Here is a 16,218-nt window from a genome sequence, read left to right on the forward strand (position 1 = left end):
CTCCTATGATGCTGCTTGGCCTGCTGTGTTCATCCAGCCCTGCACCTTGTTAACTTGAATTATGCAACTGGTTTATAAAAAGCAAAATGTTTAAAACAGTTCAATAACAACTAATCCATCTTGGTTCATGAAGAAAAGTATGTCAGATAGAAAGAAGAGAAATTTTTTGCTTTTACCCAGTTGTGCCATGGATTTTTTTTTACATCGATGGAAAACCACTGGTACAAACTTGACTGAATGTCTTTTTGAAAAGATGATATCCTGACAATGTGTTACTCCCTTAGCTGATGAAAATTCAGGCATCTGCGCCAAGATGACATAGAAAGGCTGATTTTAATAAATCATGCTTCCATGATGGGGTCTTGCCTGAGGGCCTGTGACACAACGGGTGTCCATGGCCTCTTGCATTGTGCTCCTAAAGACTTGGATCTGAGCTGACAGTATGCAATCTTAGATGACTGCCTTTCGAGTTACTAAAAGTAGAAAAAAAAATTAACCTTCAGGTTGACATCAAACTCTGCAGAACTAAAAAAAAACATGTGCCTTCTAAAATGAGAGAAATTACACCCTTGAACAGGACAAATTCACTCTGAACTAGTCGTAAAACCACCATTACATTTAACAACCTTGAAAATTGAAATGCATCTAAAATGATAAAGAAACTTTCACTGACAGATTTATGTCAGGCAAATGTCGTCTCCTACATTTTTCAAGGTCACTACTTTTTACAAAGCAGCTATATATATCATAACTAATGGAGAGAGCATGACATTTTTATTTAAGATCCAGCACAGACAGTGAAATAGTCAGACAGGGTTAGCTGAAAAATGGCTTTACTTTGTTAAATCTCATCAGACTATTTTGACTGCAACTATGGAAAGCTAAAATTTTTAAAACTCAGTTGGCTCACTACTGGCTGTCTCATAATGAGCATGTACCCTCAATTGCGTATTGTGATCTTTTTATGGTATGTCTTTGCGATAGAATGATAGTTCATATGACATTTATTCAAACTCAGAAACTTAACTGGCACAGGTTTAAGGGAACAGTAAGACAGAGCTCAAAAGAAAATATTAAGAGACCTACAGGAATAAAGTTCGAATTACACCAGCAACAGGCAAGACACAAATGTTTAGTGCTACTCTTTTTTAAAAATACCAGAACTGTAGAAAGTGCTACTGTTGTGAGGAAATACATTTCAAATACAATCTGTGTATGTGATGAATTGGATGGCACATGATCAGAGCTTTGTATAAAATTAGACTTGGCAGCCATGACTCACTTGTTACAGAAAATGAGGTAATGGGCTCACTTTTAACTCAGTCAAAACTCATCGACTTGTACACAGTCAAAACTTCATCCCATGTTTCTCATTTAGCAAATGCAACTATGCTCGATCTTTTTCCATAATCATTTCCCCATAAGAAATAGGAAAAGGAGTAGACTGTCTGACCCCTTGAGCCTGCTCTACCATTTAATTAGATAATTGTGGATCTGACATTCTGCACATCCCTCTCCCTGTCACCGTGATCAACAATCTATCATAGACTTAAATATGCACAAAGACTGCACCCCCCACACAGATCTCTGTGGCAAGGAGTTCCAAAGACCTACAACTCTCGCTAAGAGAAGAAATTTCTCCTCATCTCAGTCTTAAATCGGTGCCCCTTTATTCTGAGACTATGCCATCTGGTCCTAGACTCTCTCATGAGAGGAAATATCCTCAGAATTTACGCTGTCAAGCCCCTTAAGAATTCTATATATTCATGAGATGAATTCTCATTTTTCTAAATTACAACCAGTGGAGTCCCAATCTGTTTGGCCTTTGCTCATTAGACAATCCCTCCTTACCAGGGGTCATTTTAGTAAAGCTTCCCTGAATTACCTCCAATGAAATGATAACTTCCCTTAAATAAGGGGATTAAAGCTGCTCACTGACCACGCCAGATGTGGTCTCATCAACACCTTGCACAGTTGCAGTAAGATTTCCTTACCTGTACACTCCAAACTCCTTGAAATAACGGCCAACATTCCATTCGCCTTCCTGATTACCTGCTGCACCTGCCTGCTTGCTTTATGTGTTTTGTGCACAAGTATCCCGAAATATCTTTGTGTTGCGAATGTTGTGTATCAAGCTTAGCTGTCAGCTCCCTCCTGATTTTCACATATCCTTGGCCATGTGCTGTTCACCTTTGTCTTTATTATCCCAGACTCTCTGTTGGACTCCTCAAATTCTCTTAACTATATGGCTTGATGAATCTTCATTTTCATGAAAATACCTCTAACAATGCAAACTTCAATATTCTGTCCCCACATAACTCCTGAATTTCACTCAGTCGTCACTGTCTCCAAAGGTGAACAACTGCTTGCTGATACTTAATGCTGGTTTCATCCTACCTACCTTATCATAAGATTTCTGAATCTGATCCACTCCCACTCCGAACTTCTGGACTTTCTCCTACAGTCTCTTATTTATTTTCCATTCACTTCCAGAATTTTGTGTTTCCTCACTAACTCACTGACAAAGCTGTACAGTTTAATGCTGCACATTCCCATAATTTTGTTTTTTTTTTGGAGACCACCATGTTTCTGTTCTATGGTAAAGGAGACTCCTTGAACCAAAAACTGAGCAAGGACAGAAGAAAAGTGTTCATACATTCTCTTGGGAGATTGAAGCAAAAGTATATTGTTTGGTTAAGGCAAAGTAAGCGGCATTCTGTACTGTCTGCACTATATTTGACATCGGAATGCTCCATTTCCCAGCCCTAATATTTTCCGAATTGACAAGCTCAAGAATGATGGCTAGTACAACAGCAGGAAATCAGTTAGAAAATAGATTTCACCAAATACAAATATAGATAATTCTGGAGCTGTGGGGACAACAAAAAATATCAAGCAATCAGGATTGATTACAAGTATCTAGGTTAGGTTCAGTAGACTTCCAGTGTTGGACTGATATCTGAGAGCGTTCATTCATCTGGCCATAGAATTCCCTACAGTGTTGAAGCAGGCTATTCGGGCCATCCAATCCACACCAAGCCTCTGAAGGTCATCCTACCCAGGCCCACCTCTCCACCCTATCCCTGTAACCCTGAATTTCCCATGGCTAATCCATCTAATGTTAACATTCCTAAATATTTTGGTCAATGTAGCATGGCCAATCCACCTAAGTTGCATATCTTTGGACTGTGGAAGGATACTGGAGCACCCAGAGGAAATCCTCGCAGACGGGGGGAGAATGTGCGAACTCCACACAGACAGTCACCCGAGGCAGGAATCGAATCTGGGTCCACGGCGCTGAGAGGCAGCAGAGCTAACCACTGAGCAACCGTGCCGCCTGTTCAGAGGGTTTTTGTGGACGCGATGGACTGACTGGCCTGGTTCCACACTGTAGGGGTTCAATGATCTGGTGTTACTCATGTTCTCATTTTAGAAATATCAATGCCCTTAAAGAAAATCCAAATCTAAAACAACAATAATCACACATGGAGAGGCTTTAGTTTGGCTGACTGGTCTCTTAGTGCTCTGATTAGGTGAATTCTTAAGTCAAATTATCAAGAAATTTTACACGTCGAAATGTTTTAAATTTTTTAATATGTTTAAAAATGCTGACTCTTTCTAATCAGTCAGCTTAATCCTGTCTCTTCGATTAATCTTTTCATTACTGGTATGAGTAGTTTGATAATGCTGATTTGGAGTCACTTTGTAAAATGAGTATTTTTAAACTGCTACATAAAACGATAAATGTTATTATTCAAGCTGTCTATGGAACCTCGTGAATACTCGAGTCAGTGTGGGAGAAGGTTAGTGCAATGACAACAACAGCTCTGCCCAAGAATGACAGACAGTTTAAGATTAGTTGTGAATTATTCAGCAAAAGCTGCATTCAATTCAAAGGTGTAATTGGTTAGTTCATAACTGTTTAAAGGGTTTAGCTCAGTTGGCTGGATAGCTGGTTTGCAATGCCAGAGTAACCCTGACAGCATGGGTTCAATTCCTGCACTGGCTGAGGTTATTGTGAAGGATTCTCCTTCTCAACCTCTCCCCTCCCCTGAGATGGGGGTGACTCTCAAGTTAAACCACCACCAGTTGTCTCTGTCTCTCATGAGAGAGTAGCTCTAAGACTATGGTGACTTTGTTTAAAGTTTAAGTTCAATGATGCATAACCTCAGAAAAAATATCAGTCTCCCTTCACGAATTCCCTTGAATTTCTCAAAGATTTTCTGAACTTTTGTCTAAGTTTTTCCATCTTATTAAACAAAGCTCTTTCTCGGTGAAAAATCTGGTTACTCTAAGTGACAGGTGCTCTGGCTAAGCCAAAGCTTCTCAGTAAAAAACAGGCATCCACCCCAGAGTCACGGATATTGTAGTCAGTTCGTGGCCCCAGGAAGTCCTCAATAAATTGGAAATTAGTCAATCAATGCAACAGGAGTGGAGTTTACAGAGATTACTTCAGTGAAAGAGGCTCTGCTTAGATCATGCTTGTTTGCTTTGTATTTGTAGGGATTGGAACCAGGTTGACCTTGTTGACTATGAGATTGTTGATTGGGGTTGTTAACCTGGGCCAATCATGAAAGCCCTGGCTGACCAATTTAGCCAGGAGAAATCTCCTCAGTTCAGGCAACTGACTGGAGCTGGCTGGCCACAGCCAGTGTACTGTGCACAAATAAATAAAGGGTGACTTGGTGATGGGATACCAGCCTCTGTGCAGTTATTTCAGTATTTATGATTTGTTTAAACAACCGGTAATGTTTGTCATTCTGTTTCAGCTAATCCCTTCTGAACAGCTGCAGTCCATTTGAGTACCTGGCCTTTGAGCACAGGTTTCTCAAAGGGAGTATCATGTTGTGTACGGTATGGCCATGTAACTAAACTGAAGTAATTACAAATCAATTTGTTAAAACCGAAAGAACTGCAGATGCTGTAAATCAAGAACAAAAACAAAGTTGCTGGAAAAGCCCAGCAGGTCTGGCAGTATCTGCGAAGGAAACAACAGAGTTAATGTTTCGGGTCCGGTGACCCTTCCTCAGAAATCAATTTGTTATTTTGGCACATAAAATATTATATAATAATGTTATAGTATATCATAACATTAATATATTGAGATATATATAATATAACAATAAAAGTATGTCTGGACCCAAGGTCAGGAGATGACAGCACTGGGGTGGGGAGGACAGAGGTTTACGAGGGCACTGTTCACAAAACAGACGATGGTACTTTATAGATGGCCACCAGCTGTAGAATACAAAAGATAAAAGCAATGGGCATCATTCATATTTGCATGATTGGCTCTTTTTAATCAATTAAAATCAGGTCAACCAATGGAACTTTGTGCCATGTCTGTTACTGCATCATCCTAATCCTCTCACTTCATCATCGTGGTAGCCTGCAAGTAGTCCTTCACAGACTTACTGGTCATATTCCCCTATGGTGTGCCCACAGCCTGCTGGGTTAAAACCTGTGGTGATGGGATGAAGCCATTGAATGGCTACTTGAGGATCTCATCTGACAGCAGAGGAAGAAGGCCATCTGTGGGTCTTTCCATCACGGAATTAATCAAGGTAGAGTGGAATAGTGGCAGCATCCCCTCAGCCAATAGGGTTTACTATTAAATGTCCCCCTTTGCATAATCAAACTCACGTGATTTGGGAGGGCACACTTGTCTGGCCAATATCTTTTGTCACTAAAATTAAGATATTCCCAAACAATTTGCAACATTTGAAAGGTATACTTACAATTAGTGCATATTAATCCAAATCATGCATTGTGAAAGTGTTGAGAAAATTATGAAAACCGTCATTCATTGAGGTTTAGCATATGGCAATACAGGAATACAATCAGAATACTTCAACTGAATAAAGCTCACACATAGCTCTAGATCTTGCTAAAAACACTAAGGCTGACTTCATTCAAGCTTTGGTCTTAAGTTATGTTTTTACAAGGAAAAGATTGGATTTCAAACATTCCATCATTTCAGGCAGGCTCAACAAGTTACAGTTGGAAGCACTATCTTTTTAAAAAGTCATTTTTACATACCTGATGTAATTAATGCACTGAAGAGGGGCAACAAAAAACAAGGATCATAGAGATTGTGGGACTCCTTAATACTAGACTCTTTGGATACTAACTGTTTTCCATCCTGAAACAGACAAAACGTTCACAATATGAATTTGGAACTGACTACGCCATAACATACAGGTGTCATAAAATCAGATCTGCCAATTATCTGGACTTTACACAAGCCTACATTAATATCCTCAGATATATGAAGAGTTTAAAAAAAAAACACAAATAATTGATAGTAATACAACTAAATGCACCTGTGGCAGGAGATAGCGACACTGAGGGAAGTTAACAATTGTTTGGAACATTTTCTCTTTGTCCAGAAGTGACAGGATTTCTTCCATGCCTGGTTGTTGCCACAAGGATGGCCCCAGGCTCTTGCAAGTCTTGTGGTGCTCAACAGCAGCTGGACCCCAAAGCAACAGCCTGAGAAACAGACATTTAACACCATTTACCTGATTTACAAGTGTGAAATTAGGTTTAAAAGGCAGCACTACAATACTCTGTGGAAACTTGGTTGGCTTCCTGAAGTGTACAAGTAAAATACTGCATTGTGAAAAATGTATTAATGAAGCAGAACACATTATTTGGTGAATAAAAATACCTCATTATGTTCCATTTGAATTTCTTCATAAGGGAGTATTGGCAATATTATTGTACCAAAGGAATTTGGATTTTCAGTTTTCTACAACTACCTTTCACAATTTTTCCTCTTTATTTAGTTTATTTTCAGAAGTGTTAAGTCTTATTGGAAAATAAGAGATCAGAAATATCTTCCACTTATCGGGATTTAGGGGCAATGCAGGTGTAGGGGTTTTGTTACTGAACTATAAATCCAGAGGCCCAGGGTAATTTTCTGGGGACACAGATTCAATCCTGCTATATCAGTTGAGTGTTCAGTTCAGGGGCAGTTAGGGATGGGCAACAAATGCTGGCATTGCCTACATCCTGTGGAAGAAAAACGTTAAAAATAGCTAATATTTTATGACTTACAATTACGTTTCACTCAAGTACAGGTGTCTGAATGATTGGGCCAATTTCCAGGGGCACTGTTTATTGTTGTTTAAAAGATGGTTGCACATTTCATAAAGTTCAAGAAGTTACTCAGTGTTGCTGCATGATGGGACTGATGCTTGTGGGATTTGAGTGTGCAATGATTAGCTGCTACAACTTAAAAAGCGTTTCCCTGGCTGTAAAATACTGTTCGGCATAATTCAGATCATGAAAGGCGCTATGCAAATGCAGTTCCTTCTTCTTTAATGGCCTCTGGTAATGAAATGCTTTGAAATAGAAGCCTACAGTTTTCACATTCTGCTGCTCACAATTTAACTAGGGCATTTTCATGATTTTTTGTAATAAATATAACTTGAACATGGAGGATTACTCACCTGTATTCAGCAAGACTTATGTTGTTTTTCTCATAAGACTGCAGGATCATCAGCAGCTTCTGATCTTTGCAAAGGAAAGGGGTAGATAAGCAAATTGGAATAATCACGTCTGCATTTCAGTTGTGTGAAATTTAAATTCAGAACTAAGCGATTTACCTGTGTTACTAAGCGTTGCTCCATAAGCCCCCAACAAAATACCAAAATGATTGCTGTTACACACAGTTGGACATTGTCTGACCAAAACCAGTAACACATCAACCAGAGCATCTATAAGGAAAACCAAATCAAAATTTGAAATGAGAAGTCTCCAGGAACAGGGCGACTTCATCTTTTGTGCAACACCTCGAACAGTCAGTGGCCACTTGTCAACCAAACTTCTCCTCCCATTCAGTGCAAGTGCTGTTTACCCTATACTTTGCTTATCTGAGAATTATCTGATGAGCGCAAGACAAAAACTGCTATTTTTCAGCAATACTCAAGATTCATGCTATCAAACAAGAAATGTAATACTGTTATCTGTGCTAAGCAGGTCAGAATCAAATCCACTCTTCCTTTGTGAGGCATGTTATAACAGCATGACTCCCTTGTTTAAGAAAATATGTCGATTCTTTCTTAGTAACTACAGGTCAATTTGTTTAACATCAGGTGGTGGATAACGTTTTAGAAACAATAATCAGTGAAAATTAATCAACAGACACTTTGAGAGGTTTGAGTTAACTAAGGATGACCAGCACAAATTTGTAAAGGTAGATTATGCATGACAAATCCAATTGAGTTTTATTTTATGAAGTAACAGGGATGTTTGATGAAGGGAATGCAAGGGATGTGGACTATTCAGATCTTAGAAGTCATTTTATAAGGTATCAGATGAACAGTTCAAAATGTATGTAGGCTTAATGAATAGGGACATGGAATACAAGAGCAAGGAGGTTATGTTGAACTTGTACAGAACACTAATTTGGCTTCAGCTAAAGCATTGGGTCTGGTTCTGAGTATCTCACTTTAGGAAGGATGAAGGTATTGAAGATTCGTGCAAATATTTATCTTGAAAAAATAAAGGCTGAGAGAAAATTTAAAAGAGGCATTCAAAAAAATGCGGGGGCTGGACAGAGCAGGTAGGGAAAAAATATCTGTATCAACTTGTAAGACATTGAAAACAAGAGGGCACACTTCTATAGTAATTGGCAAAAGAAGTGAAATCGAAATAAGAAATTCTTTTTCATGCAGCACGTGGTTAACATCTTGGTGCCTTCCTGAGTGTGTACTGGAAGCAGATCATGTGACGCATTCAAAAGCTAAATCAGACTGTCATTTGAAAAGGAAAAATGTGCAAAGTTGCATGGGTACACAGCAGAATAGTGCTTAGTAAAATGCAAGCTAGTGCAGACAGAAAGGCCAACTGGTTTCCCTCTGCACTGTAACAATTGTGATTGTGAATGCTGTAGACTAGTTTCTGGGAAGTGCAGGTGAAGTGTTGCTTCACCTGGAAGGTATGTTTGGGCCCTTGGATACTGGGGAGGGAGGAGGTAAATGGGCAGGTGTTGCACCTTCGCCGGTTACAGGGAAAGGTGCTGTGCGGTGGAGTTTGGGTTAAGGAAGTATGGACCGGCGTGTGCCGGAGGGAACGGTCCTTGCGGAAGGTGGACAAGGGAGGGGAGGGGAGTCAGAGATTTGACTCGTCCCTTCCCTTCCTCGACATTACTATTTCCATGTCTGGGGTATAGACTGGCCACTAATATCCACTACAAACCCACTGATTCCCACAGCTACTTGGACTATACATCCTTACACCCCACTTCCTGTAAAGACTCCATCCCATTCTCTCAGTTCCTCCGTCTCTGTCGCATATGCTCAGATGAGGCCAACTTCGACAAGGGAGCCTCCGAAATGTCCACCTTCTTCCTCAACCGAGGATTCCCCAGCTCTGTTGTTGACCTGGCTGTCAACTGGGTCCGACCCATCTCCCGCACTTCTGCCCTCACCCTTTCTTTCCTTCCTGCAACAGCGACAGGGTTTCCCCTTGACCTTACCTACCATCCCACCAGCATCCACGTCCAGAAGATCATCAGATGCCATTTCCACCACCTCCAGGAGATGCCACCACATATTTTCCTCCCCTCCCTTGTCTGCCTTCCGCAGGAACCGTTCCCTCCGGGACACCCTGGTCCACACTTCCTTCATCCCCAACATCTCCCCACAGTCCTATGGCACCTTCCCCTGTAACTGGCGAAGGTGCAACACCTGCCCATTTACCTCCTCCTTGCCAAGATTCCAAGGGCCCAAACACATCTTCCAGGTGAAGCAACACTTCACCTGCACTTCCCAGAATCCAGTCTGCTGCATTCATTGCTCACAATGTAGTCTCCTCTACATTGGGGAAATGAAGCGTAGACTGGATGACTGCTTCGCAGAACATCTACGTTCTGCTCGCAAAAAAGATCCTGAACTACCTGTTGCCTGCCACTTTAACACACTTCCCTGTTCCCTGGCCAACATCTCTATCTCTGGCTTGCTGCTGTGTTCCAGGGAAGCGCAACGCAAGCTGGAAGAACAACACCTCATTTTCCGTTTGGAGACCCTACAACTCTCCGGACTCAATATCACGTTCAATAATTTTAGGGCCTAAACTCTCCCAACCCCTACCCCACACACCAGGCCTTGTTATCACATAGCCTGCCATTACACACCCCCTGTTGTTAGTCACTAATAGTCCCCATTAACAACTATTCATCCTCCCAGCCTGATCATTATCAACTCCTTTGTCTGTCCAACTGTTCTTCTCTCTCTATAGGCTCTATCCTATCGTTTACTCCCTACCCCACCAACCTCCCCATTTTCTGCATATAAACTGACGTTTTCTCAGCCACCATCAGTTCTGAGGAAGGGTCACCGGACCTGAAATGTTAACACTGTTTTTTCCTTCACAGATGCTGCCCAAAATCTTAAATCCTTGTACCATTAACCAACGAGGAGAGGTTTTCCCTGTTTACTGGAACTAAACCTGTTGTCACCTTGTACACCTTTATCAAATCTCCCATCCTCTTCTTTGTTCCAAGGAGGACAACCCCAGCTTTCCAGCCGAACTCAGTAACTGAAATCCCCGAGCCTGGACAAAGACTAGTAAATGCCCTCTGCATCCTCTCAAGGGCCTTGGCAATACGTCTTGGCAAAGTAAGGCTATTAAGGTAATGGAGAATGGACGGGGCAATGTAAAAAGGAAGACTGAATGCTTTCCATGATTGGCAATATGTTATTCACATCTGATAGACTGAATTCTGTACTCTCACTCTGAATTACTCACATCACACCATTATATAGAAAATGTGCATAGGCTACGTTGAATAGAAAACTGTATAACATTATCCATGACATCAAAGTTCAGAAGATTTGGCCATTCAAGCCTTGAACACTTTACAGGAATCTCTTTCAGCTTTTAATGGGATAAGGAGTGCACATTCCTCTTTACAATTACAAGCCATTAACGAAAAAGCTAAATGAATGGCTTTGAGTTTCCAATTTTTAAGGATATGATTTTGTTACCAAATGGTTGATAGCTGAGATAAAACAGGAATTTTTCCACTTTTCAATGAATGAGAAATCTAACTTTGCACGACTTCTTAAAATTATACAAAGCATTCTCCATATTTTTATTAACCTTGCTCTGACTTTTCTGTTCTGTTGGAGCTGCTTTCTCAGCTATGGAGTCTTGTCATTCGGTTTGATGTTACATGATAGAATTAGGACAGTAGGTCAGGTTTAAAATGGATCAGCTGGCAGGAACTAATCACTTACTAAGCAGCAGTCAAATTACAAAATCTCACGTGTATTATCTTGTTTCCAAAATAGAACTTTGCATTTTGCTGAACAGTGTATGAAATTATCATGAAGAATGCTTTTGACATATCAGTTCTTTATAATAAAATTTAAAAGAAATCTTTAAACAACCAAGTGCTGGAAATTTGCTACTGTAAACCACTTGTCCTTAGACAGCAAATTATTTATTTTCATTTTTTTATAATGATCAAATGAAATCTTCACAAAATGCTATAATTCTAACATTATACACCCCCTTCCAAAAATATAAAGAATTTTTCTTTTTCTTTATTCATTCATGGAACACAGGTGTTGCTAGCTGGGCCAGCATTTAACGCCCAGCCCTAATTGCCTAAAAGGTACTTAAGAGTCAACCACATTGCTGCAACTTTGGAGTCACAAATAGGCTAGACCAGATAAGGACAACACAATTCAAACCCTCAGTGAACTAGATGGGTTTTTACAACTTTAAACTCATGGTCACCATTACGTTAGCTCTTTTTAATTCCAGATTTTTACTGAATTCAAAGCTGACATAGTGGGATTCAAACCCATGTTGCCAGAACACTAGCCTTGCACTTCAGACGACCAGCCCATTGACATTACCACTACGCTATCACTTCTCTACAAGCACATACTTCGAAATGACGTCTCTAGAGAGAAAACCAAGAAGATTCTTCCAATGCCTAGACACTCTTTATCTGGCCTTACCTCTTGTTTTTCTGCATTCATCCAGATCCTCTCTGGCCCTCAGCATGGTTGGCAGAAACAGAGAGTGATTTGTTATCATCATGTGAATCATGGGCAGTGGGATCAAACTTTGAGCCAGGTCTTCGTTCTCATACAATATTTGTACCAGTTTATGAAGGGCTTCCATAAATGCCCAATCTCTATAGCGGTACCTGCCATTATAAGAGAGGAATCATTCAAAGGAGAAATATAATCAGAAATGTTTTCAGAGACACTGATTTATGCAGTGAAGTTTTCAAAATAATTCTGTGGTTGTTCCTTTTGTGAAGCTGCCACTTTTAAGCTCCCAATACAATATGCCTACATTGTCTACATTCATTTGTTTCCTTGCATTTGCAACGTGTTAAAATAAAAACTCACCATATCAACTTATGTTCCGACTTATACTTTTACAGAACTCCAAACCTCAAAACTCAACTTCCTCAGCCTTTTCTTCTTCTAATATACAGGTCTTATAGAAACTAATTTGGCACAGGTCTTGCCAGTCGTCTGAACTATTAAATAAAATAGCTTCTATTTAAATGCAGTAAGCTGGAAAGAAATTTGTCCAAACCTGTAGGCGGTACACATAACATCAGTCTCCTGGTTCCTTCAGTATCTTTCCTGCATTTGAAATTTTCACCCAATGCCTATTTGTTCAACGTTCCCTGTATTTATTGCTCGTCCTCTTCTTCCTTTCACTCTTACTATTTCTTTGGCAATTTAAATCTTCATTTGAAGTCACCTTCCATTGCCTTGCCAATTTCTTTGCTTGATCTCTTTCTTGACCTTTGCTTCCAGATCCATGGTCTACCGTGCGGCTGTGCCATCACACGTAGTTCTCAATATGGACTAAGACATTAGCTTCTGTTCCAAGCTGGTAGCTGGGTACAAGGAGTGACTGGCTGGCAGATACAAAAGGAACACCCTAGTAGCAGCAGGCCAAAGCCATAAACTCTTGGGTACAGCTACAATCCACTGGGAAGTTGAAGAGGCCCATGATTTGGAGGGCATGGGGACAAGAGGTCACCTTTCTATAGGCAGGATATTGTTAAACTTGAGAGGATGCAGAAAAGATTTACAAGTATGTTTCCAGGCCTGGAAGGTTTGAGTTACTGGGACAGGCTGAATAGGCTGGGGCTATTTCCCCTGGAGCATTGGACGCTGAGGGGTGACCGTATAGAGGTTTATAAACTCATGAGGGGCATGGATAGGGTGAATAGCCAAGGTCTTTTTCCTAGGGTGGAGGAGTCCAAAGCTGGAGGGCATAGGTTTAAGGTGAGAGGGGAAAGATTTAAAAAGGATCTGAGGGATAACTTTTTCATGCAGGGGGTGGTGCGTGTATGGAATGGGCTGCCAGAGGAAATGATAGAAATGGGTACAATTACAACATTTCAAAGGCATTTAGATGGGTACATGAATAGGAAGGGTTTAGAGGGATATGGGCCAAATGTTGGCAAATGGGGCTAGGTCAGATTGGGTTATCTGGTTCACGTGAACGAGTTGGACTGAACGGTCGGTTTCCGTGCTGTATAACTCTATGATTCTAAGACAATCTGGGGAGATAAAGGCTCCCTCAAGTGGCCAGGAAAAGGAATGGCAAGGACAAATAATTTTAAAATTATCATCAGGATTCTGTGTTCTCTTCTCATTCTCCTTGCACTGAAATGTAAGAGACAGCCAGCCCACAAAATGTGCTGAAACCACCACTTACCATGTTAAGTTTGGCAACTCCCTCTTCCATTTCACTGCTGAATCCCCAGACTCCTGGCAAACTGTTGCAGCAGTAGCCAATTTTAAATCAGGTCGCCTGGTGCAGCAGTTGATATCAAGTCCACAATCTCAATTACTGAGAATATATTAGTCAATCACTTCCATATCTGTATTCACTTCCACATCTTCCTGACTGTGACTCCTCTATCATTCCTTTACTGTTCTTTCTTCTTCTTGACATTTTCCACTTTTGACCTTACTATAGCTACATTGCCATCTCTTGTCAAACGTTTTCATAACTGTCTCATTTCCACATTCAACTCCTTTTGACTTAACATATCAAACAGTCCCTACCATGCCACCTACCACCCGACATCTGAACGGACGAAGGAGGATGAAGACAGCAAGAAGCATTAATGATAAAGAATGCTAATAATCCTTTCCATTTTAAGTCTGGCAGCACCATTCCTTCATCTGAACAAGTGGGCTGACCACGTGTTGTCAGCTATTTATTGATACATGCTTATAATTAGATATTGTCAGATATGCTAAGCACTGAATATCCAATTACAGTTTTTACATATACACACAAATATGCAACGTATACATAAGTATACACATATCCACCCAGCATTCCTTCACAAGACAGCTAGACTCTCGGAGCCAACAATATGTTGTATCACAAGTGTACTGTTTAATTGTGAAAAGGACATCATTTTCAAGGCACTCCCCTGTGTAGATATTATTAAAAATAATTTATACTTTAACTTACTTTAGTCCTTTCTTTAAAAAGTTGTTCCATTCATCTGAGTCAACCTCACCGATTAAAACCTGCAAACGGAACAGAATTCAATCGAAACGTCTTTGTTTCTAGCAGTGGAATATGATTGAATTTGAAAGAAGCTATAATTGTGACACTTACCACCAGCTCCTGTACCCTGCCCAGCATTGCTATTTCAGTTTCCTGCATGCTCTCCTCCTGATCCTTGCTGTTGCTATAGGTGGCAACTACCCACCGGAGACAGGCCTTTAACATGGATTTTCTCCAGGATCGCTGGTCTTCAGGATTGTGCCCCAATGCAGTGCAGACTGCATCTGCCAAAATCCACCTGCAATTAAGTGACTCAATTTTACAGAATCTGATACTTTATTAAAAATATAAGCTAGAAGAAAATTGAAACCGGAACACTCTCTAGAGGATGTAAAAAAAAAAAAGTTATGGTCTAACATCAAAGCCTTTGTATTTCACAAAAATGCATTGTACACAAATGCAAAATATTGTATGATTAACAATCTTATAAATTTATGAGGGTTATGCAACAGAGTTTCAGAAAAACCAAAACATTTATAAATGTTGTCTTGGAATAAAGACATCTTAGCTCTCATTCAGCAATTGGCTCAATGGGCAGTGCTTTTATTTCTGAGTTGAAAGTTTATGTGCTTGACTTCCATGCTATGGATTTGTGAGCTTATTTATTGCTGGCATTAAAGGAATATTGCACTGCAGAAGGTGTTGTCTTTCAGCTGAAATATTACACTGCGGGCCTTTGCAGGGGATACAACAGATCCCATGGCACTATATTGAAGATGATGAAGGGAGTTCTTACACCGCCCTGACCAACAGCTTTCCCTCAACTGACACCGAAAATTAATTAACTACCATTTTCTTCCATCCAAGCGAACTTGCCATGTTCAAAACTTCTGCAGTTTATTGCCCACATCACAACAGAAACTAGGCTTCAAAAAGCTTTGAGACAGCAGAAAGTAATAAAAGGTGCTACCTAAACGTAGTTATCATTCTTCCGTTCGAGGTTTCATGGGATGAAAACCACAGCTGCTTAGAATCCACTATTTGGTTGGAATCATTTACAGATTCTTACAAAATTATATTAAAAATACCAACTTCTCGAACTGATGGCCCTTATTGTCTGTGTGTATCGAGACAAGTGAATATTGGTCATGTCTTTTTACTGCCAGCTGGTGTTCGTGTATCCTGGTCGTCGGTTTCCTCCCCGTGTGTCTAACGTAATGTTTATTGCACTCGCTGCATGGGATTCTGTATATCATGTTAGTCCTGTTTACTTTCGATATGGAGTCTTTAGTCTTTGATTACATTTGATGCGGTGTTGATGTAGGTTTGTGTGCAATCACGATTCTGTGCAGCCTAAGGAATCTGGCTGTCATTTCTGATATATTTTTGATGTAGGGTAGCATTACTAGTGTCTTCTGTTGTACCGTATCCGGTTGTTTTGTAGGCATCTGCAGATGAAACTTCTTGGGTATCCGTTGTTGGTAAATACTTTGTGCAGGTGTTCCTCTTCCATACTCTGGAGTTCTGGGATTTACGGACAATGGATACCCAAGAAGTTTCATCCGTAGATGCCTACAAAACAACCGACAGTCAGAGGACACAGTGCAACAGAAAAGACACCAGCAACGCTACCCTACATCAAAAATATATCAGAAATGACAATCAGGCTCCTTTGACCGCACAGAATCATGATTGCAC

General features: G+C 40.4%; 1 protein-coding gene across 3 annotated transcripts in view; it reads right to left on the minus strand.

Annotated features, from left to right (window-relative positions):
- The window catches only part of urb1 (URB1 ribosome biogenesis homolog), a 102,567-nt gene that overhangs the window by 32,879 nt on the left and 53,470 nt on the right, over positions 1 to 16,218 (minus strand). For all 3 annotated transcript variants that reach the window (XM_048603012.1, XM_048603014.1, XM_048603013.1), the window contains 7 exons: positions 14,632 to 14,818; positions 14,482 to 14,540; positions 11,979 to 12,169; positions 7,611 to 7,721; positions 7,455 to 7,518; positions 6,324 to 6,492; positions 6,040 to 6,142 (listed from right to left, as the gene is read on the minus strand). In XM_048603012.1, the coding sequence (XP_048458969.1) occupies positions 6,040 to 6,142; positions 6,324 to 6,492; positions 7,455 to 7,518; positions 7,611 to 7,721; positions 11,979 to 12,169; positions 14,482 to 14,540; positions 14,632 to 14,818 (884 nt within the window). The remainder of the gene's footprint in view (positions 1 to 6,039; positions 6,143 to 6,323; positions 6,493 to 7,454; positions 7,519 to 7,610; positions 7,722 to 11,978; positions 12,170 to 14,481; positions 14,541 to 14,631; positions 14,819 to 16,218) is intronic.

Source organism: Rhincodon typus, chromosome 11 (assembly GCF_021869965.1).
Source record: "Rhincodon typus isolate 14 chromosome 11, sRhiTyp1.1, whole genome shotgun sequence".
Classification (NCBI taxonomy): Eukaryota; Metazoa; Chordata; class Chondrichthyes; order Orectolobiformes; family Rhincodontidae; genus Rhincodon; species Rhincodon typus.